We start from the raw sequence: 24,687 nt of genomic DNA on the forward strand, positions 1-24,687 counted from the left end.
CCACATACAAACAAACAAACAAACAAACACCTTAAAGATGACACCACAAACCTGTGAGAACTAATGAATGAATTCAGTAAAGTCACAGGGTAATATACAGAAGTCAGTTATGTTCCTATACACGAATAACAATCAGAAAGAGAAATTAAGAAAAAAATCCCATTTACAATTGCATCAAAAAGAATAAAATACATAGGAATAAATTGAACTATGAAGGTTAGAGACCTGTACTCTGAAAACTTTAAGACACTGATGAAGGAAATTGAAGAAAACACAAATAAATGAAAAAATATACTGGGCTCATAGATTAGAAGAACTAATATTGTTAAAATGTCCATACTACCCAAAGCAATCTACAGATTTAATGCAATATCCATCAAAATATCAATGGCATTTTTCACAAGCTAGAAAAAAAGAATCCTAAAATTGTATGGAACCATAAAAGACCCCAAATAACCAAAGCAATCTTGAGAAAGAACAAAGCTGGAGGTAATATGCTCCCTGATTTCAAACTATACTACAAAGCGATAGTATCAAAACAGTATGGTGCTGGCATGAAAACAAACAGAGATCAATGAAACAAGAGTAGAAGAGACTAGAAATAAACCCACGCATATATGGTCAATTAATCTATGACAAAGGAGGCAAGAATATGTAATGGGGAAAGACAGTCTCTTTAATCAATTGTTGGAAAAACTGTGTAGCTACATGCAAAAGAATGAAACTGGACCCCTATCTTATACCATTTACAAAAATAAATTTAAAATGGATTAAAGACTTGAACACAAGCACCAAAACCATAAAATTCCTGGAAGAAAACATAGGCAGTAAGCTCTTCGACAACAGTCTTAGGAATATTTTTTTGGATCAGTCTCCTTAGGAAAGAACAAAAGCAAAAATAAACAAATGGGAATACATCATAGTGAAAGAAACCATCGATACAGTGAAAGAAACCATCAACAAAATGAAAAGGCAACCTACTGAATGGGAGAAGGTATTTGCCAATAATACATCCAATAGGGGGTGAATATCCAAAATATATAAAGAACTTACACAGCTTAATATCAGAAAAACTAACCAATTTAAAAAATGGGCAGAGGGCCTGGACAGACATTTTTTCCAAAGATGACATATAGATGGTCAACAGGTACATGCAAATGCTCAGCATCACTGATCACCACGGAAACGCAAATCAAAACCACCATAAGACATCACCTCACAGGTTACAATGACTGTCATCAAAAAGACAAGATACAAAAAGTGTTGGGAAGATGTGGAGAAAAGGAAACCTTTGTGCAATGCTGGTGGGAATGTAAATTGGTGCAGCCATCATGGAAAAAGTATAGGTTCCTCAAAAAACTAAAAATAACAACTACCATGTGATCCAGCAACTCCACTTCTAGGTATATATACAAAGGAAATGAAATCATTATCTCAAAAAGATATCTGTGCCCCCATGTTCATTCTAGCATTATTCACAATAGCCAAGACATGGAAATAACCTATATGTCCACTGACAGATGACTGGATAAAGCAAACGTGGAACACACATATATATACCAGGGGTGCCAAAAACATGTATACACATGACTTGTATTCATCTTTTGTTATCAGTACATACTGAGTATTACAATTTTAATATAGTTTTTTTTTCCTTTCTTAAAATGTGCATATATTTGTTTGGCACCCCTGGTATACGTAAATGGAGTGTTATTCAGTGGAAAAAAGGGCTGTCTTGCCATTTGTGACAACATGGATGAAACTTGAGGGCATTATATTAAGTGAAATCAGTCAAAGACAAATACTGTATGATCTTATTTATATGTGGAGTCTAAAAAGCCGAACTCATACAAACAGAGAATAGATTGGTGGGTGCCAGAGGTGGGGGGGAGGCAGCAAAATGGATGAAAGTGGTCAAAAGTTACAACTTAGAGTTGTAAGATAAAAAAGTCCTGGGGGTGTAACGTACAGCATGGTAACTATTATTAACAATACTGTCTTTATATTTGAAAGTTGTTAAGAGAGTAAATTTTAAAAGCTCTCATCACAAAGAAAAAAATCTATAACTTTGTGAGGTGAACAATGTTAACTAAACTTTTTGTGGTAATTGTTTCGCAATATAAACACATACCAAATCATGATGTTAGACGCCTTAATAAATATTTTAGTATAAAGGCTCAAGGGTATTCCTTTTGGCTGCTTACAGAAAGCTTTTGGTGAACCATTCCAACTTACTTTTTGGTTTGTAGATAACTTCCACAGAGACAAACAGATATTGTTTGATTACAAAGACTACTGAATTTTGAGAAAGAAATCATTAACAATTGTACCAGGGCCATGAACAATATTAATTGTCTATATGGTGGTTGCCAGAGGGTAAGGGGGGTGGGGGTGGGGGGTGGGAGATGAGGGTAAGGGGGATCAAATATATGGTGATGGAAGGAGAACTGACTCTGGGTGATGAACACACAATGGGATTTATAGATGATGTAATACAGAATTGTACACCTGAAATCTATGTAATTTTACTAACAATTGTCACCCCAATAAATTTAATAAAAAAAAAAAAAAAAGAGTGAAAAACACATTACTAAGAAAAATTCCAATATGATTTCGTTTCCTGTAGCTAATCTACATTTATCATTCCCTATTTTTGGTGCTCTGTAACACTTCTTTCCTTTATTAGTTACACCTTCTAGTTTTGTGTATATATTTCACATGTCTCCTTAACTACTTAAGGACAGAAGCTATGATTTGTACCTTAAAATACTATGTAGTATTCAACATGCGATAGGTGCTTAATGCATTTTATACCGCCCTCCAAATGTAATTGGCTGTCAAAAGAATAAAAGCTCTGTGTTAGAAAATACTATTATGAAGGATTATCATACTATAGAAAAATTAAAAAGGGGGAGCTTTAAAAACCTTTTTAAATAAAACTAATCAAATGCGGACCACTAGATAATGAAGATATAAGTTCAGTAAAATCCAAATTTCTACTGTACGTGTCTTTTGTGGGGTGTGTATATGTTAAGTTGCATGTTATTATGGATATTAAGCTTTAAGTTAGCACATAAGACAAAGTTTAAAAATCACTTCCACTGCCTATAAAAAACAGTACATAATACTCCATAAGCATTACTACAAAAGTCTGCCAACCACAGAGCTAGACTGAAGTCAGAAATGTAAGGAAAGTTCACAGGCACAAGCATGGCCATTCAAAATATTCTGCCTTTACGATAATAATTATCAGACTCCTAGTGGTGAGCTTTGGGAATGAAGAATGTATTCTCCTTTTCCTGAAGGGTTTATTCCATTTGCTTTAAGTCTCTAGTACCTCACTACATTTGAATATGTTTGTCTGTTCTCGTAAAGCTAAAACAAGATGGGAGAATCGTAGTTCTTAAACATATTATAAAAATTAAATGTAGCTCTGATATATCTCCAGTGTAGACAACTTCACCAGGAAAGAAACTGAAACTAACGTTAAACACCCTGTTGCCTAGATGAGCAATTTCAAACTGTGTCCCCTGAGCATCTGGCTGGGAGTGGGGGAGCGGGGTGCATGGAACTGAGTGGTGGTCCTGATCCTGCGGCAAATGGAACAGCTCTTTGGTAAGGAGTAAAGACGCATCACGACTCTGCCTGATTTTTTTAGGGGGAGTGAGATATTCTTAGATTTGGGGTTTTAAAATGTAAAAGCTCTGCCTCCTATTCATAACTTCGAATACAAGGCTAACTTTACGATAACATTTTCAGGACAAGCCGGGCCACAGAACAAAACAATACTTATGCAGCACACCTACCTTACACCCAAAATAAGACTAGCTTCTCGCCTACTCATTTTCTGTTCAAATCCTCCTTTATAGTAGGATGAAAGGCTCTGCGCAGGAAAGAAAGACCAAGAAATAATTAGTTCCATGTATGCGGTGGCATAACCTCAATTCCATCACATAGCTGCTGTAAGAGTGATGCATTTTACTAGAAGTCAGCTTGAAATGATGGGGGGCGGGGGCATAAAACGATGATCCTTTCACAAAACACCATTACCAAGATGAACACTTAAAAAACGTTAACTTTTTCTTCACTTTTAAATACCATCATTTTTCTACACTGAAATATAACTGAAAGAATAAGAGATCGGAAGAAGCAAAAGCCTTGAAACTTTTTCTAAGTCCTGCAGTAATTTTCTCCTTGGATACTCTTGACCAAGTCATTCATTTCTTGGTGATATGACAGGCATATTTTCCACCTACTAGACTGACTGACAGAGAAAGCAGAGGAGGAACTGACAAAGTGGGGAGGATGTCAGGATAGCAGATAGGCAGGCCAAGGGAGACGCGGAAACTGGACTGAAAGGTCAGCGTGGCTGGGGAGCAAGGAGAGTGGTAGCATCACAGAGGTAACTGGGGCCTGTGGGCTGTGGAGGGCCTTGTCAACAATGGGAACAATGTGGGACTTTATTCTCAGTGCTAGGAGAAGCCAGAGCACTAGGGTAACGTGATTTGACTGTTTTGAAAGGATTACTCTAATTGCCACGTGGGAGGGCCTAACAGTAAGCTAGGCAAGGGATGGCGCTGGTATGGACCAACGTGGTAAAGGAGGTCGTGAAAAGTAGTCAGATTCTGGATGTATTTTGAAAGCAGGACTAACATTTGCTTGGTGGACTAAATGTGGACATGAGAAAAGGAGAGGAGTTAAAGGGATGCAGTGAATATTGTTATACACTGTGCAGCTCCCCCTTCAGAAATAAAGGACTTACCCCTCAGACGCTGGGGTGCTGCTGGCAGTTAGTACTCAGCTGTCAAACAATTCGGGAATTGCCTTGTCTGAAAACAATTAAGCCCATGCCACCTTCCCAGGGCAGGCTCTTAAAACTGCCTGACAGGGGTATAACCATTATAGTCATCTAGGCTCAGTCCTTGGACTTCTTACCTGTACTCACTGCCCGGGTGATGTGATGTAGTCTTCTGGCTCCTTGCCCCTACTTGGGACATGGACATTGAGTCATCTGAGCGCCCAAGCTCCCCGTGAGGTAGGCTGAGGCCTTTGTTAAGACTGCACTGCAGCCTAAATTGCCCCTCTGTTCTTTGGTCCTTTGTCCTTCTCCGCCCTTATAGAGCTGCTGAGCCTAAGAGCGCTCCCTAACAAACAGTTTGCTAATCTTTCTCTTAGTCTGCCGACCAGAGAACTTACACTGCAAATGACTTCAAGTTTTCTGGTTTACACGGCCAAACTGCTGCCTAGCGACTCTGAGAAGGAGCAATTGTTTGTTTGCTGTGGGTAACAGATATCAAGAGATTGGTTTTGATGATGCAAGTTTGAAATGTCTTGTAAATATCTAGGTGGAGGAGAAGTCTGACCTGGAGACAGGGAGTCGCGAGTATACCGACAGGATTTAAAAGCAGGAGCCTGAATGCCATCACTGATGGGGTGTGTGCAGACAAGTCCAAAGACTGAATCCTAGAGATGCCACGCTTAGTGGCACAGAGATGGAGGAGAATCAGTAAAGGAACCTGAGAGGGCCCAGCAGGGAGGCAGGAGGAAAAGCAGATGCCGAAAATCAGGAAGTGAAAAATAGTTCCCGACACTTCTGATAGGTCAAGTAAGACGCGACCTGAGAATTGGCTGATGCATTTAGCTAAGAGTCAAAGACTGACAGGAGCAGGAAGGAGAGTCTGATGAGTGAGTTTAGGAGAAAACAGGAGGAAAGGGATGTGAGATTGCAAGTAAAGGCAACTCTTTTCGGGAGCTCTTAACAGAGAAACAGGATCCATGAACTCAACTTGTAGAAGGAAAACAATGCGCATATGATTGAATGCATACATGTTTCTAAAACGTGAGCTCATGTTTGTGTAAGAGAAAATAAATAAGTGTATGCATACATAAAACAAAATCTGAAAGTACATATACAAAAAGGTTGTTTTTGGATGCTGGGATTATTTATGTTTATCTTTACTTGCTAAATTTTCAACAATGAACACAGGTTACTTACACAATTTTTTTTTTTTTTAAGTTCTAAAAAAGGAAACCAAGGAAATTATCAGTTTAAAAAAATGAGGCCCAGGCAGCCAGATCAGGTCATTTATGTAAGTTGTTCTCTTCGAACAGCTTATTGTAAATTTCCACTTGGCAATAATTTTCTGGCAATTAATTCATTCAATGAACATTTCAGCACCTACTAGGTGCCAGGAACTTTTCAAACGAGACAGGTCAGGTTCTGTCCTTCATCACAGAGAAACTGCTAATCTATCCATGTACCGATACTGTGAGGAATAGGATATATCCTTCCACGTTTCAAGCAGTTTACAAGCTAATGAGAAAAACAAAAAAATCCATTCCTCCAAGTGTGAGAGAAGGGGATCAAATGGTTTAAGTATACCGTTTGATCTGGACAAATTTTATATATATAAATAAATATGTATACATATATAGATGCTCACATACACACACCTATAGGGAAATATATGAAGGAATAGGGATATATATATATATAGACACACACACACACACACACACACACACACACACTGGGGGTGCCAAAAAATGTATACAAGTGGACACTTTGGTCAATGTTGCTCAAGCAGTAGTTCACCATAATCAGAAGTGTCTAGACGCTGATGGGAACCACTTTGAGCACCTCTTGCAATTGCAGATGTCAAATGTGACTTGTATTCATCTTTTGTTATCGGTATATACTGAATATTACAATTTTAATGAAGTTTTCTTTTCTTAAAATGTGTATAAATTTTTTTGGCACCCTCTGTATACAGAATAGGGAATTTAACACAGGAAGAGCAGTTGGTCTTAAGGTTTCTCTCAGGAGACTCAAATTCTTCCTAGATGTATACCTGATTCCCTGATATTTCAATGCGTAATTTATTTGCCTTTAGGGAGCTCCAAAATTTCAAATTTTCAGCATAATAAACATAAATTGATGATGTTTCATGAAGTGTCATTCCCATTATAGTCACAAAGCTTATGACCCCTAAAAACAAGTGTTGTATCTGAGCAATTTCTTTACTTTTATTTTGCACAGGTGGAAAAGGAGACTCAGAAAAGGCTACATAAAGTCAGGTTGTAGATGAGGCCACGTCCTAAAGCACTGGCCTACTTAGGAGCCAGTCAATCTGTTAAACAGTCATCACAACCCTTCTAAAAGAACTAGATCATTCTGAGGACGGAAACTTAATATTTAGGGGCTGTATACAGAAAAGCGGACAAAGAGAAAACCAAAAAAATTGTTCAAGTTACTGAGCCCATTTCTTCAGAGAAAATCAGGCCCTCAAAACTTATGAAATTTAGGTTTCATATTACATAATTTTAGGTAGAATAAATTTTATCACAGTATTTTAATACATTATTCTGTTTAAATTAGTATCTGTGTCATGAGCAAGCACAAAATTGTAACTCAGTATCCCTTGCCTCTCCTAAAATATAAAAGGCCCTTTTAAGCTTACAAACAATATACAATATACAAATATTGCACTATATTAGGATATATAGACTTGCAATGCAGAACCACTTTTGACAACACTGGTGAGGAAATGTTTAGATCCATAAAAATGAGATTATTAGACTAAGGAACAACTATATCATCAAATAGACATAGTAGATGGTTTTATTTTTCTAATAGAATTTCAAAGAATGGAAATAATGGGATTCCACTAGTTTTATTATGCTGTCTGTTTGAAATACACTCTGAACCTTACACATTATTTTGGATTATTCTATTCAAAGAATATATACACACACACACACACACAAACACACACATATATATAGACAACAGAAATCAAAATTACTATCCTTCTAAAATTAGCCTTAAATGTTGTAGTGCCATATATTATCAAAAGATATGTATATGAAATGAACTGAGTTAAACAAAAGTCTTCATTAGCTAATTTACTCAGTCAGTCAATAGCTTGAAACACAAAAGTCCCTCCAGACAACTAGAAGAATTATATCATTCCACAGTCTTAGAGAAGAAATACATTTACCATAAACTATAAACTTTTATTATGTACAATAATCTATTTGATTTATAGAGCCACAGAAGGATGGTTTTAATTAGTGTTATTTCCATGAATTTCACTTAACCATAAACAATAGAAGTTCAATGTTTAAAAATTGTATTCAAGTAAAAGGACAAATTCGCATATAAGAAAATAAAAGCCTCAAAAGAAGATGAATGACTTGGGTTTTTTCCCAGGGGGAAAAAAATACGGGTAATTAGGCATTAGCTTAGTCAATAAAATACATTAATACTTTAAAAAGCAAGCAAAAGGGTACTGGTTCAAAACGGCAGACTGGATAATAAAGGTCTTTTGCTTTCCAAAGTGGTCTTGAAATGAGAGAAGAGCTAGTTTAAACAAGAAAAGTCCATAATACGCTTAGAAAACAAGAAATGGGAAAAGTAGCAAACCAGAAAGTTTAAAGAAATCCTGAAAGATTGAGAACAGATAAAATTGCACATACAGAAAAATCCTTGCAGCTCTAGTCAGCAGAGGAAAGAAGGAAAACACTTCTCAGAAATCAAGAAGAAAACGCTAAATTCAGACTCAACAAATACAAAAAATAATTATCAGGGTAACTAATTCAACCAGAACAGCAGAGATAAACCATTTTTAAGTTCATCAACACAGAGCATAAGGGGCCTGCCACCTGCCACTTCAGCCCTCAGGCTCAGAAAGAGAATCATGCCTGTGATGCATCTTATTGTGGGTGGTACGTCCCAAGAGAAACAAAGGGGAGTACCAACAGATCACATTTCAGAACCCAAAGGCCGGTGACAAGGACAGTTATGCCAAGGAGTAAAACATACATGTAGTATGCAACTGCTCCTGGATTCTGGAGGCCCCACGCCTGCCGCTGGGTTCCTTGCTTTGGAAGACACGACTAGTGACACAACCCACCTATGTGTTCACAGACTGTCAATCTTCTCCTTCAATTAAATTGTTGAAGCAAACCTCCCAAACTGCTGAGCAAGGCCACTTACAGTAATCAACTCAGTCCTCATAAACATCAACCAACAACCAAAGGTCATCAGACATTTAAACAAATCCAGTATCACGGGGGGAAAGAATAGAACCAAGAACAGAACACTTAATGACTGGCGTTGGAGGAATGAGATAAATCAGGAAGCAGAAGGGAACTTAAACTGTGAATTAGTGTCTAATTTAGAGGTATTCAAAAGAACAGCACATCCCTAAAAGGATAGGTTGCTATGAAAAAGAAACAAGAAAAATTCATGGATATTAAAAAAACTGACATAGAAAATGTAGTGGAGGGACTGAATAACAGAAGGTCACTGCCAAAGGTCAACCTGGTGGTCTGGAGCACAACCTCTGGAAATACTGAGGAATGCAGAACAAAAAGATAAGGAGATGGAGACCACGAGATAAAATGTTAGGAGACATAAAGGACAGACTCAGAGGTCCAACATCTCTCTAATAAGAGTTCCAGGAACAGAGGAGACAATAGAAGAGAACAAATTAAAGAAAAGAATATAAGAGAATCTTACAAAACAAAAGACAGGCAATTTCCCATAACTCACTAAGAACTCCTGTGAAATTTCAGAACATCAATAATAAAGAGAAAATCCCCAAAGTTTCCAGAGCTAAACAGATAAAAATCACCAAAACCTAAAAACCAAAAGTACACACAACAAAAGGAAATGCAAACAGACTTCACACAAACGAGTAAGAACACACAACACCTGACTATGAGTATGTGGGAAGGCACGAGCGAGGCCTGAGGCTCGGCCTGAGCCGCGGAGTCTGCACGCCTCCAACCGTGGCTCCACCAGACCCAAGGAGCCAGCAGCTAAACGGTAATTACCAGTGACAGCAAAAGAAACAAACTGTTTGACAAAGAACTTAAAACAGTTGCCATCCACAGACAAGTGCCGCATGAAAAATTACTCTAGGCGGTATTCTAGCAAAAGGGGGAAAAAAAAGTATATGAGAAAAAGAAAGATGCGATTTAAAAACAACTTGATGTTAACGTGTAGAAGAAGCAAGTAATGTTTTAAGAAAAAAATTGATAAAGATATCCTACGATGCTTCACTGCAAACTGCAAGAGTAGTACTTTGTGTAAAGGCAGCCAAATTTACCAAAAGCCATGTTTCTTAACTTGAAGCCCACAAGGAAAGGGGAAGGGGGCGGGCATCACTTCTCTCTCCTTAAGGAAGGCAGGTGCCGGGTTCGGTGTCCCCAGGACAGTCTCGTGAACTACTCTATCATATTTGTGAGCCTCCATGGAGCACTGAAAACTTGCTCATTTCCTTGCTCGCTCATCCTTCACAATGTTAAAGAACATAGTTCTACAAAACTGGGAGGGCCTCTATTTATGGTATAAATATATCTACTGAAGATCACATAACACAAGAAAAATTATTTCTGCAATTCTCTCTTTTATTACATATAAACATATGGAAAGACATAAATAACGTTCATTTAAAGAACTATGTCACTATTTCCGTTCCTATTACTCTATTTCAAGCCACCGTCATCTATTACCTGGACTATCTTAATACCCTGTCACCAGGTTCACAGCTTCTACTCTGGTTCATTCTAGTCTATACTCTATGCAGCAGGCAGAGTAATAACCGAAAATAAAAACCACATTGCCCCATGCTCTCAACTTTCCAAAGGCTTTCCATCATATTTACAGGAAAAGCTGCAGTTCTTATTGCAGTCTCGGAGGCCCTAGCGATCTGGGCCCAAACCACCAGCATTCCCTCACACACGCCACTGGCGTCACTGGCGCTGCGAAGCTCATTTCCAGTATCCTCACTGCCTAGAAAACTCTCGCTTGAGATGTTCACAGGACCAGCTCTCTCGTCTCGTCAGAGAGGCCTTCCCGACCTACTAATATAGAATGCCCTCTGCCGTTATTCTTGAACCACTTGCCCTCATTTAGTTTCTTAACAGCATCCAACACCTCTACATGTTATGTATCTTACTTGCTCATTTGTTACTGTCTCCACTAAAATGTAAGCTCCTACAGGGCAGTGTCTTAGTCTGGTTCAAAACTATGTCCCACTCCCCACAATAATGCCTAGTATGTAGTAGGTGCTTAACGAATATTTAATGAATGAATGCTAATTACCTATTGATTCTTTAGCCAAATAAAATATAAACAGGAAATCAGAAAATAAACACATGCTCTGTCTAATCAGAGACCTACGAGGTCTGCAAAAGCACCTGCAGTTCTTTTGAACCTGAGTTGACTTATTTGTCAGTATGTTATCCTTTGAAAGTGAGGTCCCTGTTTACGGCCAATGAGCCTCATACGCCTGTAACACTTTGGGTAGACAAACTGCTGCAAGCAAGCCAAGCTGATCGCCCCGAGATCTGCCGCGAGTTCCCCGAGGTCCCTGCTGTTGCTGCCCTGCTTCAGGGAGTTTCCGCTGCACTGCCTTCATCGTCTCCCGTGAACCACAGCTCACCGACTATCACTCATTCTTCACTTATGTTCAGCTCAGCAGAGGGGCTATAACGCTGGGGGAGAAAATGTGTAAGCCCTACAGGATCTCAAGGTTGGAATCCTATAACTTTATGTTCGAGACGGCCAGGTGGCATGGTCTAAGCGGCCTACTTTCAAATTTCAAGATGAAACAAACTCTTGGGGAAGCCGCAGAGCCGAGACCGCGTCTGTTTCACCAGCCATACCCAGCTCCTGGCACCGGGGACACTCACTCCATGAATAGGTGAGTAGCAATTAAACAAGGAAACTAAAATCACCTCAAAGTTGATGTACTACTACTAAAGGAATGTAATGATAAGAAATGATTAGATGTCAAAAGCCAGAACGTTAGATATAAAAAGAACGTGACCAGGAAACTTAAAAGAAACTAAACCAATAAGTGAGGCACACTCCTTGATATAACAAAAGAAGTAAAACTTCTACATATGTTGGAAAATTCAAGCCATTTTCTGAATTACTATCAAATATGGCCCATAAACAAAAATCATGATGAGCTTTCTGACAAAAGCCATCTTTAACTTACAGGAGTTGCAATCTTCTTTGCAGTTTCTGTGATTACTTGTTCTAGAGGTTTCCAGATGTGAAATGCAAAGCGACCTAAATAGTAACAGGAAGAGAAGCAAATATATTTCCTACAATCAAAGTCAATACCCACGAGGTGCTTACCACAGTATTTACTGATACCTTTTTTATATGTTATTTTGATAACTTTTCAAAATTTACCAGAAAGTCGTGTTTTTCAAATTTCTCATTTATTGACTATCATCATAGCTACTAAATTGATCAAGTTCTAGTTCACGATTATAAAGCTAAACAAATTCAAAGTTATATATAGTATCTACAGTTACACGTCATAGGTCCCCCACACATAAAAATCCTAGTACCCTTTCCACAACTGTAGATGAAGTCCTTTAACATAAATGAATCTAAAACGATTATTTGTATTGCTTTCCAAAGTGATAATCACTTTGAAACATATATAAAAGAAATACTGTTTATGATTTATATACCATAGGAGTGATTTTAATGGAGTTAGCTCTAAAGTAAAAAGGCAATTACCTAGAAAATATTTACCAAGGATACTTAGTATCAATGTCTCACTGAGGATGACTACTCTCCTAAAAATTTATTTTATTTTACTGCTTTCCTTTCTTAGGCATCCTAATAATAAAACTTCCCCCGAGCCCTGACAACTAAGAATCAATAGCAAAACAGGTCCTAAATCGCTTTGAGGGCAGAGGAACAAGAATAAGTACTATCTGGCCAATTGACCTTTTGCGCCCAAACCAGAATGTGTGCCTACTAATAATAGCATCTCTTTTCCCAAAAGCCTTGGTAGAAAACCAGTTATGACACTCTGGAATTCAATTTCTAACCATAACCTTATTTGCAAATCCAGGTTTCCAATGGGAAAGATCAACTTCATAGATCTTCTAGAAGGAGTTAGCTGTCTAAGTACACTGTTATTCCCGTGCAAACACGTTAGAGCGGAAAACAGGATGCTGGAAATGGGAGGATGTCAAGTAGCCAATCGGGAGATAAAAAGCTCTTGACATCAAGAGCATTAAGTAAGTGAAGGTAAGTGAGGCTAAAACCCAAACTCATCCAAATCTCTTATCAGATAGATGTCAGCTTCCATTTGATTCTACAATAGTATAAAATATAGCTTTTAAATTACCTCAAAATTCCTTCAAAACCATACACAATCAGGAAGTGACATCTGGAGGTTTACTTTAACCATATGCCGAAAGACCTTGTTCCAACAAGTCTAACTGTACTTTCCCCTAAATTCTACTACCGTATTCAGTTGCATTTGGCTCTGGAAGAGATCTGCCTGTTATTGAATATTCTAGTTAGTAATATGAATTTGGCAACAGTGTGGTATGTACAGAATACAAACACCAATTCTCACTTTAGAAAGACGCTGGCAAAAGTACATCTTGCTCTAATTTCAAATAAAAATCTTACATCTGAATTTGAAATAATTATGGCTATTCTGCTATAACTAATATAAAATTGTTTTATGGTTATGGGGCCAGTTTGTCAGAATTCCCATTTAGTCCTGATCCTCTTCTCATTATATTACGTAACTGTAATTTATGCAATGAGACACAGAGCTTGATGGCACAAAGACCAAGAGAACCCTGAACCACTGATCTTGATTTTAAAGTTCTTATTGTTAAGGTATTTCAACAAGACTTGTAGCAAACTAAATACAATGCCAAACAAATCTTGTTTTGCTCATTTTTCCATTGGATCTCACTTAACTCCATATAACCACAATGGAATGTGACTTCATCTAAAAAGAAGAGCCAATTAACAAGATCAAAGCCATGAAACTTAAGAGATGCAAATACTAAAACAAAAAAATGTAAATCTTTATCAATAAGGAAACGCTCTCCTATTAACATTAACTAGGGAATAGTTCGCAATTTACAACTATAAGGTGATGACTATGTAAATTGAAGAGAGAGCATTTTGCTTTAAATCTTTACAACGATTCTTTCTAATCAGATAATTTTGGCAGTTTTATCAAAGATGTTACATGGATGTTAAAAACGAAGTACTAAATGCACTACAGGGATCAGCTTTGCTCATCAGAAAGAACCAACAGTGCAGAAAACGGGTAATGCTACCTGCAAGAAAAAATAAACATGGGAGAATAAAGGAACCTGGTATCATGTATATTGCTTCATATTAAAGATTTTTATTTGCTCTACATTATAGCTCAAACTAAAACATTACCAGGAAGATCCACTGTTACCATCAGGGCTAGTTTTCCTAGCTTTTGTATCATTACTTTTCTTTATCACAAAGTTTATCTGGATTTTGCTACACTAACAAATATTCAGTGACTAAATGGTGGAAAGAATGGGAATCTTATGTCTTAAAACCGAAAACCTCAGAGTCCTGAGTCTTCTTCTGAATCACCCTAGGAGCGATTTGGAAATATGTTTTCTGCAACATTTATGATTTGTATCCTTTATTTCTCTTACCTGCAAATGCAAAAGCTGCAACTCCCAGTCCTACTGCTATCAAACTTCTTGCCTAAGGAGGAAAAAAATGATTATCACTTACCGTGTCACATGCTAGGTTTTAAATAATTTTTAATAATGTGAGTAATTACGTTAAATACTACATTTTCTTCAAGCTCTGCTTTGAACAGAACTGCAGTATCTATGGGATTATATCTGCTGTGCACTAATTTTCAGTGAACTAAAATAATTCTATATTTTCATTTAATTTCCACATATTTGAATTCATTTTAACCAAGAGCTTTTATATCACCTACTGCTAAAATGTTTCCTACAGGCTATTCTTAATAGTGGGTTTAATATATTCATCTTCTCTAAAAACAAAAGGCACGTTTCCCCCTCCATCACACTTGTAATACTCAATGGCATTTGCTATGGGTAAAAATTTAGTAAAATGTTAGATGCATGGTTAGCAAATAAGTCAAAAACTATTAAAAGTGATCAATTAATTAAAAGCTAGTTTAGTTCTACCTTTCTAGAACAATGTAAAAAATTTAAAACACGAGGCAAGAATTCAGAATCTAGCTATGCGCTCATTCTAATAAAAACCTATTTTAAATTCCTATGTACTCCATCTTATTCCATGCTTTTCTTCTGAACCCTTTCAGGAAAATATGTAAGTCACAAGAGAAAAAGGTTCATGCAGAAGAGATCAATGGTCCCCCTGCCCAGTCCAGCCCCCAATATCTATTCTCCTGTTTCTACTCTGGGATCAGGAATTGCCATTTTCAGCCAGACGGGTATTTACAAGCTTCCCCTAGAGTTAGATACGCCCACGTTAACTCAGTGCCGGGTTACAGGCTCTAAGCAGCGTGGTGTGTCCTTACAGGACATGAGGACATCTGAGAAGTGCTTCAGGGGCTTGGGGACACATCCTTCTCCTTTTCCATTTCTCCTTCTTGCTGTGCCTGGAGCAGCCACCTTGGGCAAAAGGCTTAATGGGCTGAAGGGAGGCTGTATCCTGGATGACCATGCAGCTGCCACAGAGCCCCTGGGCTGCCTCCATCTACATGAGGTAGGAATAGAATTCTATCTTCCTAAGCTACCACTATTTTCAGTTTTCAGGCACTTAACAGCCAGATCGAATTTGGCAGATACAGAATTAAAGAGAGACACCACAGAAATGTTTGTGTCTGATTCGTAGTGTGAGAGGCAAACGCGTAAGATCCAGCAAAAATATTTTTAAAGCTAGAATAATCTCACTAGGGAACACAATGGGTTCATTTTACGTTGTTGCAGAAGTTGTAAGAGGGAGGGCTGAGACTGAAGGAATTGCTAAATCCAACAAACCCTGTCAGCCTTCAGTCTTCAAGTTCTGATGGGAATGAAGTCCAAGGAAGTCAAAGGCCCAACTCTTCCCGGGGAAGACTCTCCACTGAGGAACATCAGGTCACAAAGGACACGCACAAAGGTCTCTAACTTTAGGACCCAGGAAGGGGGTGAGTACTCCCTTAAAGCAGATGTTCTGTTGAGGTGCATTTTTGCCACTTTCTAGAGCTTCTCTGTGCCATGTTCTGAGTTTTCCAGTCTTGCCTTCCATTGGTTCACTTTAAGGACCCTGAGTCTAACCAAACTACTCAACTGATGCATGTGTGAATTTACTTTCCTTCCTTACAAACTTGTTTATTTTTTTCATATGACTAGAAATATTTATCTCTGCCTACCCCGATCTAACCTGTTTTTAATATTTCAGCTTGAATCTGCCACAAAGTGGGAGAAGTCATCTGCAACACATAACAATGAGCACATATCCTAAAGTATAAAGAATTCCTCAACATTAATAACACAACAGACAACCTAATAAAAAAAAGGGCATACTAGGTCAAGGAACTCATAGGAAAAATCGACACGGCTAATAAACATATGAAAAGGTGCTCACCTGCAAAAGTAATTAGGGACTACTAACAAAAACACCAAGAAAAACACAATGGTGCAGAAACATTCCTATCAGAATCTAAAGATCTCTGGCCTGTATGGAACTTGTCCTGTACACCGATGCATCTCAAGCACCAACCCACAGGACCTACACTTCCCAGGGTTACTGCGAGGATAAAATGTAAACACTGTTTATAAAGGACTTAGCACAGCAGCTTCACACTTGGTAAAACTAGGCTGTGAACTGCTTTTAATACTATCAATAAAAATAACTGGCTATTATTGAATAGAGGTGGCATAACAGAAGTATGAACAATGTTTTAAAACCTTTAAATTTGTCTAAGAAAATTCACAGAAGTGGTTTTTGAGGTCGGCCCTAAAAAAGGAATTGGTCTTCCCTGGATTAAATAATCCCAATTTCCACAGTTTGAAAAATGCATATTTCAAAAATGTAGTCTTGAAAAAATTGTTTTTATTTCACACTTTTATAGATTAATAATTAGTGCATCACTTTTACTATTTCAACTATTCAAAATATATGAGACAAACAGTTGCCTCTACAATTTCAGAGATTTTTATTTTAAGGTATTTCCATCAGAAACATTAAACCATGAGGCATTTGCTCATTTTGCATCTTAATCAAACAATGTAAGGCTAAACTGTGTTTAACAATAAAAATTCCGTTTAAAGCAACAAATACGTGTTGAGCAGCGCGCAGATTAGTCTCCGTCTGTCCCTCCAGAGCCCGTCCCCACCCTTCTCTGTCTTGCTCTGCACCTCTGCCTCCTCCGGTCTCTAAGGGTTGCATTAACCAGTCACCACTTGCCCTCTCGGTTCTGGTCGTTTTGCCAACAAGAGGAAGTGTCCCCAGAACACCATGCTCGGGTCACCAGTCCCAGGCGAGGACTCCAAACACATCTGCCCTTTGCATCTTGGTATCCAAGTTGCCAAGGAAAACACAACGCAGTCAAGTACTGGACAGAACACGCTTTACCACACGTAGAGACAGGAAGACCAGCTCCAACTGTGTGCATGGGTCTCTCAGAGCTGGGGGTGCTCCCCGGCCCACAAAGGAAAGCCTCCTAGGAGCGCTCTTGTGCTGCCGCAGAAAAGACCCCTTTCCCTCCCCTCCCCACCCCACCCCACCCGGGATTCGGAGATACTGAAAGCTGGGGCCTGTCTGTGGCCCCTGACTAGGCCTTAAGCAGAACAAGGACCCCTCAGAGAGCCTGAAACAGGGAATGATGGCCCCACAAAGGTGGTAAGCCCAGCAGTCTGTGTGGGCGCCGCAGCTCTTGGAATGGAAGTGTTCGAAGCCCAAGGAGAATGGGCAGAGCAGGGAAAAGGCTGTGAACGAGACTGCCTGGCCCAAGAGGAAACTCCCGCAGAAACCTGCAGGGCATAAGGAGACAGAAAGCAAGGTCCGACTCATTCTCTGCTGCGTTTCCTCTTTGGCCACAGCCCCTGTTTGGTAGCTCCTCTGCCACGCCTACAACTTGAGCTGCAGACCATAATTTCCACCTCCTCCCTTTGCCTGGGTGGGTAACAGTTTCCAACTGTTGTCAGTCCCTGAGATTCATCATTCCTTTCCAGTTACCTAAAACCATGCCCACACCTCTGCAAACAGTCCCTTCATTAAACTATCCTCCAAAAAGCCATCCATCTGTCACAACCAGGACAGGGCCTCTTGGAAGCAAACCTCACTACAGACCAGTCACTACACTATGTAGAAGAGACGCAGCAGCACAGAACAAGACAGAGGCTCACACAGGTGTGTGTGTGGCGCCCTGCGCCTAGCGGGCCTCCAGTGTTTATGCTGATCTCTAAATAACCTTTATTTGTATCCTTATTACAACATTGATGGCACTACATTATAGTTTAGTGTCCTGTCTCCTTTAGCTTTTCTAGATATCAAGAGTCTTTTTAAAATATGATGAAATCTACACACCATCACCCCAGAAAACCACAAATAAATATATATACAATTTTTTTGTGTATAATTTGAGAGGATTCATGGGTTTCCCTGAAGCCGGTGAGCCCACAAGACCCAACATAAGAACCCCTGAAGTAAACAAATAAATAAACAAGCAAGCACGCTCAAAAGTCCAGGAGGGAATCTCACTGAGCTCCTACAGCACCTGCCATATACATTTCATTTTTCATTCCTTCAGCAATACAACAGGAAAAAAAATGTTGATTCTAGAACTAATCTCAATTTCTAAAGACTAGTTATACAAAGATAAACATAAAAGGCCTTGAAAGCTTTAAAAACAACAAAAACAAACCCAAATTAGGTGGATCACTGGAACAAAATAGGATGTTCAGTGAATGACCAAACTATCAATCAAAGCCACACTGAGAAGACAAAGCATAGCACAGCTAATCAAAAACTTCTTTATAGGAATTAAAATTCCTTATTGAAAGGGGGTTGTACGTGATTTACCTCTTTAATTATATTAATTAACTTGACATTAAAATAGTTTATTCTTTTTCAGCATAAACAATTGATAAACAAAAACATATTATTTCAAAGTTGAACCCAACTTGAAATTTTTAAAAAATATCATATGTTTTACACAACCAGATTTTGTACTCTGGAATAAGAACACGGGTCCTTCTCATAAAGTTTTCTATAGAAATACTAAAGCTGGTAGATATAAGCAATTAAGTTAAAACTTTAACCTTAACTGGTACAGAATAAGAATATGATTTGTTTCCTAGAAAGAAAAATATGTGTCTACTACCTAACATTTTTTCATTCACTAAAAAGTCATTGGTTTGTGTTATTTTTTCAGATGAAAATTTAGTGAGTTCTAAAACAAGTTCCCCCAACCCTCCACACATGTGAATGACTCAAAAAGAGAAAAGAAACTATCTAATTGCAAATATGGAGGAGAGGCAGTACAAGACAGTCAATCTGAAATCTGAGCAAGTAATTCACACAGAACTTTTGACAATATCTTTACCTGAATATCATTTTTAAAAGTAAAGTAACATCTGAAACACACTGGGGCTTTAAACAGCCCACGGCTCATTTGGCAGAACTGTGTAAATAGAGAATTCCATCAACATCTTCTCTATTTTACTCCTGTTGAAAAAAATTTCACATATGCCTTAGCCCGGTGCTATTTCACATTTACTTAAACTTCAGTATTGTATCCTCAGGCTAACAGATCTCTTGTTTCTTTTATGCATGCAACATGGCATTTGATTCAATGGCACGCACAGAGATGTACTTCAATTTTTATTCTGAATGTTTTTTAAACAATGATGCTTTAAAACTAAATTGCCAGTAACAGAACAACAAAAATGACACTGAAAAGACAATTTCAAAGCCAAATGTTGAATCAGGCCTAGTGGTACCGCAAGTACAGTCATTCTCTACCAACTAGGCAATAACCAGGTTAAATGCCTACAATTGCTCAAACTACCAGACTGACATCATGGTACAGCAGTGATTTGACAGGAAGCAAAAAAATGCTGTGGTTTCTTTGACTTAAAAAATTAGAAATCAGGCAGGGTGATTTATTAAAAACAGCTGTGTATGTATCTGTACTCTGGCCTCAGCCAAAACTGTTATACATATGTATGTAGGGGCTCATGAATGGTAAACATGGATCCCACATATGGTGCTTTAGATCTTCTGTTTTTGTTTTGTTTTGTTTTGTTTTGTTTTAATAGCCACAAGACTGCCTTGGGCAAGTTTTAGTTTTGAAACATTTTTTTGAAGATTCAGAAGTATATGGGTTAGAAAAGTAACTAACATTTCTAGGCCTGCAGAAGACCTAAATAAATTCATATATATATATATATATATATATATATATATATATATATGAATTAGGCTAGCACATATTTACAAGCTGAACTTTCTAGAAATATGTGCACATACGAGTATATACATAAAAATAAATCAGTTCAACATCAGTTAAAAATCCCTCCAATTAATTCTTTCACAACTAGTCCAGATTGATTTTGAGAACAGTGGTCTATGTAAGGAAAATAGAAACCACTGTATCTACACCAAATTTGTAAATTCGGTTTTAACAATTTCATCATGGTCACCACGGAAAACAAAGATGACATATATATATGTGTATATATGTATGTGTATATATCCAAGTCTCATGGAAGACAATGAAAGTGACGTTAAGGGCCTTATGTAAGGTAAATTTTATTATAAAAGTTCCACAGGTCCATGTAGGAATAACTGGTTTGCTAATCAAACATAAACAATAATAAAGAAATCCACAATAAAAGAGTTAGGTTATTTATCACATAGCCATTTGGCGGCTATCTCCAATCTCTGATTGGTTGACTGATTTCAAGAAACACTAAATGTTTACATGCCAATTATAATTCTAAGTCCTGAGGCGATATCAGACAAAAACCCTATCCTTGTGAAGCTATATTTTAGTAGAGACAGAAAACAAATGATATAAGTAAGGAAAATATACAATAGTGTGGTTTAGAGAAAGGAAGGTAAAGGAAGTGTGTATTTGTATGGTGAGTGGCAAATTCATACAGTGAGCCAGGAAAGCTTTCACTGAAAAGGTGCCTTTGGAAACAAACAACATGAAGCAGCCATGCCAGTATCTAAGGAAAGACCACTGGGGGCAGAGGTAACCAGTCTGCAGGCAGGGCAAGCCTGCTGGGCTCGGGCACAGCCAGGAGGCTAGTGTGCACAGAGCAGAATGTGAGAAGCGGAGAAAAGAATAGGAAATGAAGTCAGAGAGGTACTAGTGTGGGGAGCAGATCACGTCAGGCCTTACAGGTCAATGCAAGGACTTGAGCTTTTTTCTGAGTGATATGAGACATGACTGTTGAGCAGAGGCTTAACATGATCTCCTTTAGAATCTAAAAGGATCCCTAGTGTCGTGTTGAGAATTGACATGTCAAAGGCAGAGGCATGGAGGTCAGTTAGGAATCTATTAAAATCATCCAAGAAAGAGATCGTGGTAGTTTGGACCAAAGTGATTAGCGATGGGGTAGGGGAAAGTGATCAGATTCTGGATATATTCTGAAGATATGTTGAGAGATTGGGTATGAGGTATGAAAGAGAAAAATTGGGTGTTCATTGAGATGAATGGATATGAAAAAAGACAATGTGATTATATGCGTATAACAGAATATTATTCAACGATAAAAAAGACGGAAATTCTAGCATTTGAAACATGAGGACATTTGAAACCCTGGAGGACATTCAGCTAAGTAAAACAGATCAGACACAGAAAGATACATGCTGTATAATGATGTTTATTTGTGGAATCTAAGAAAGGAGAACTCATAGAAGCAGAGTACAATGGTGGTTGCCAGGGGCTGGGGTAGAGAAAATGGGACAATGTTGATCAAACTTTCAGTTATAAGATAAACAAGTTTTTTACTTGAAATTTGCCAGACGAACATCTTAAATGATCTCACCACACACACACACACACACACACACACACACACACACACAGTAACTGTAAGATGATAAATGTGTTAATTAGCTTGACTGTGGTAAACATTTCACAATGTGTATGTGTATCAAGTCAGCAGGTTTTACACCTGTAGGGTAGATGTTGAGGAAAATTTGCCTCATTAGTTGATGTGAGCTTTTGTCTATTAGCTTTTGTCTGTTCCTGCATGTGAGGTGATTTCTGCGCTGTGATCAGGGGTTGAGTAAATTCCCCCTTTGGTCTCATTCTCCCGAGCAGGGGAGACATGAGATGATGTTTGCTGTTGTCTGAGCTGTGAGGTGATGGTTAGCTTAGGGTTACAGAAATTCTTGATCGGGGTTGAGAGAATTCCCTCTTTGTTCTGTCTGTTTCACCCACATCAGCAGAGGAAGTAAAGAAGCCCCTAAGTTATATCAGGACGACGTGACAGGCACGTTGCCAGGCTTTGGAAGACCTTGGGCTGATGGTCCCGAGCAGGAACAGTAGATGTTGCTTATCCGGATGAATTGGCCCTTCAGCTGCATGGGCAGCATTCATATTAGTAAATGCCGGACCCTCCCGGAACTGGCCATTTCCTTATGGGGAGGCAGGAACACAAACACTTGGCTCTGGGGTGCATCTAAAGAGATATGTAAGACAGACCTCAGGTGGATTGATTGATTGCTGTTTTTAGAAATTGCTAGTCAGAAGATTTGCTGTTTCAGGACTGCTTTTCAGGATTGGATTGTATCAGAGTAAGAGATCGGAACTTGCCTCAATAGACAGTAGAGACTTCTTTTGTTGGTGAATTGTCATCATTCTAGCATCTTTGGGAACTTGTATGCAGCTTGCAGTGTCAGAAGACTTCCTAACTTCCGACAACTACAACAACAGCGCCAACAGCAGCAGCATTCTTGGGACCTAGCAAACAGCCGTGTGGGAGATGCCTGAGTTTCTCTCAGCTACAGACCTGGCAAGGTTCTCTTTTATGACTTTTCCAGTGCTGTTCTCCCCCGGGTTGGTGAGCTTTTGGCCTCTACTGTAATAGTTACTATCCTATAGAGCTTATTACTGTTTTTGGATACTCCTTACTGATGTTATTTGTGTATTTAGCCAAGTGATTTTTGATCAATAGTAAACATATGTTGGGATCTCTTAAACTTACATGTATGTGTACTCCTTTGACATGACACTGTTATCAATGTATATAGTTTGGTCTTGGCCACCTTTGCTTTCTGTCATTAGCACATTCTATTAATTGCCTTTGTCTTTTGCTATTACATATTGCTAATTAAACTGGTTAGATATTAAATAAATTAATTAATTAGCCCCACTCTAGCGTGTGTTCCCCCCTTCCTTTTCCCTGCTCCTTAAATATATACAATGTTTATTGTCAATTGCACCTCCATAAAGCTGGGGGGACAAAGGATGGCAAGCTCACTGCCCACATGGAGTTGCCTTCCACTGAACGGAAAGACTGTGAGAGGACTGGGGGCAGAAGGGATGTCCTAAGCTCCCTCTTGGACTTCTTTTTCTAAAAGCGTGTAATGATGAGTATGATAAATAAAAGCCCTAGCACAGCAGCATAAGCGTTCGTAACACCTGGGGAGAAAAAAGGCCTCGTCTGTTAATGGAAAAGAAGAATGAGTAGGTTGTCTCAAAAAACATTCTTTCTTTGTTATCTTGCAGTGACTCAATTTTCAAGGGTTAATCACAAGCAAATCACTTTCTGCTGAACTCAGTGTTTTATGCTGCCTTATTATTTGGTTCCATTTCTACAAAGAAAGCTCTTTGAACAACAGCAAGTGGAAGAGAGAAAAGAGAGAGGAGACAAGAAAAACTGTTGGCAAATCAGCAGAATTTGGGAGAGGTATTATTACACATGCAGATCAAAAGGAGAAGGGGAACTTATACTCAAGAAAAAGTGTGATAAAATGACTTTAGGGAGAGAATTTTACAATTATGCCCCCCTAGAGCTTTCAAGCCAAATTGCTGTGACTTTCACAGATTTTCTTATCTAAATTAATCTACGTGGCTCTGACCATTACTGTTCTATTGCCAAACACAAATACATTTGAATTTCTCTCAAAACACCAATTCCTGTGAAAACTTTAAATTGATTGAAAAAAAACAAAAAAGAAAAGAGCTAACTAATTTGTATTTGCTCCACTTCAGAGTCACTTAATTTATTTTAAACCGCAGGCAAGCATTAATTTCTACAGCAAGACTGGAGAGTAAATAAGAGGGCAAAACAAAAACAAACCAAAACAAAACAAAACCAAAAGCCAAACATAATAAGAAATAAAACTCAGGCTTATGAAAAATGGGTACTTCTCCACTAATATAATTAACAAAAAATTCTCCAAACTTAAATCCTTGCTATACATAACAATTTCTTAAGAATAATTTTAAGTACTGTTTTGCATTTATTCAGTGACCTGCGGATATTACTGCAAAAAAAATCATCCTAAGAAAATAATCATAGAGGTGCATAAACATATGAGGATATCATCACTGCATTATTTATAACATAAAAACTGAAAACAATTTGCATACCCAAAAGTGGAGGAATAATAAATTAGGGCATATCCAAACTATGCATCGACAATTAAGTAACATATTGAGGAATGTTCACAGATAATAGTTGAATGGAGAATAAAAGAAGATTGTAAAACAAAACATACAGCATATCCACACAAAGAAAAAACCAAAATGATATAAACCAAAATGTTAATAGTAATTACATATTCTTAGTACCTACCTTTGACTATTAAAATAAAATCTTTGCATTATATATCAAAAAAATCACATTATCAAAAAAATACGGACTGAGATCTGGCTACTTGTCAGCTCCACGACCTTGGCC

The 24,687-nt window shown here is 38.1% G+C and overlaps 1 protein-coding gene across 1 annotated transcript in view; it reads right to left on the reverse strand.

Annotated features, from left to right (window-relative positions):
- DNAJC15 (DnaJ heat shock protein family (Hsp40) member C15) overlaps positions 1-24,687 on the reverse strand; it is a 62,623-nt gene that overhangs the window by 28,012 nt on the left and 9,924 nt on the right. The window contains exons 2-4 of the mRNA XM_019749795.2: positions 14,488-14,539; positions 12,015-12,088; positions 3,807-3,883 (exon numbers count right to left, since the gene is read on the reverse strand). Coding sequence (XP_019605354.2) covers positions 3,807-3,883; positions 12,015-12,088; positions 14,488-14,539 — 203 coding nt within the window. The remainder of the gene's footprint in view (positions 1-3,806; positions 3,884-12,014; positions 12,089-14,487; positions 14,540-24,687) is intronic.

Source organism: Rhinolophus sinicus, linkage group LG04 (genome assembly GCF_036562045.2).
Source record: "Rhinolophus sinicus isolate RSC01 linkage group LG04, ASM3656204v1, whole genome shotgun sequence".
NCBI lineage: Eukaryota > Metazoa > Chordata > Mammalia > Chiroptera > Rhinolophidae > Rhinolophus > Rhinolophus sinicus.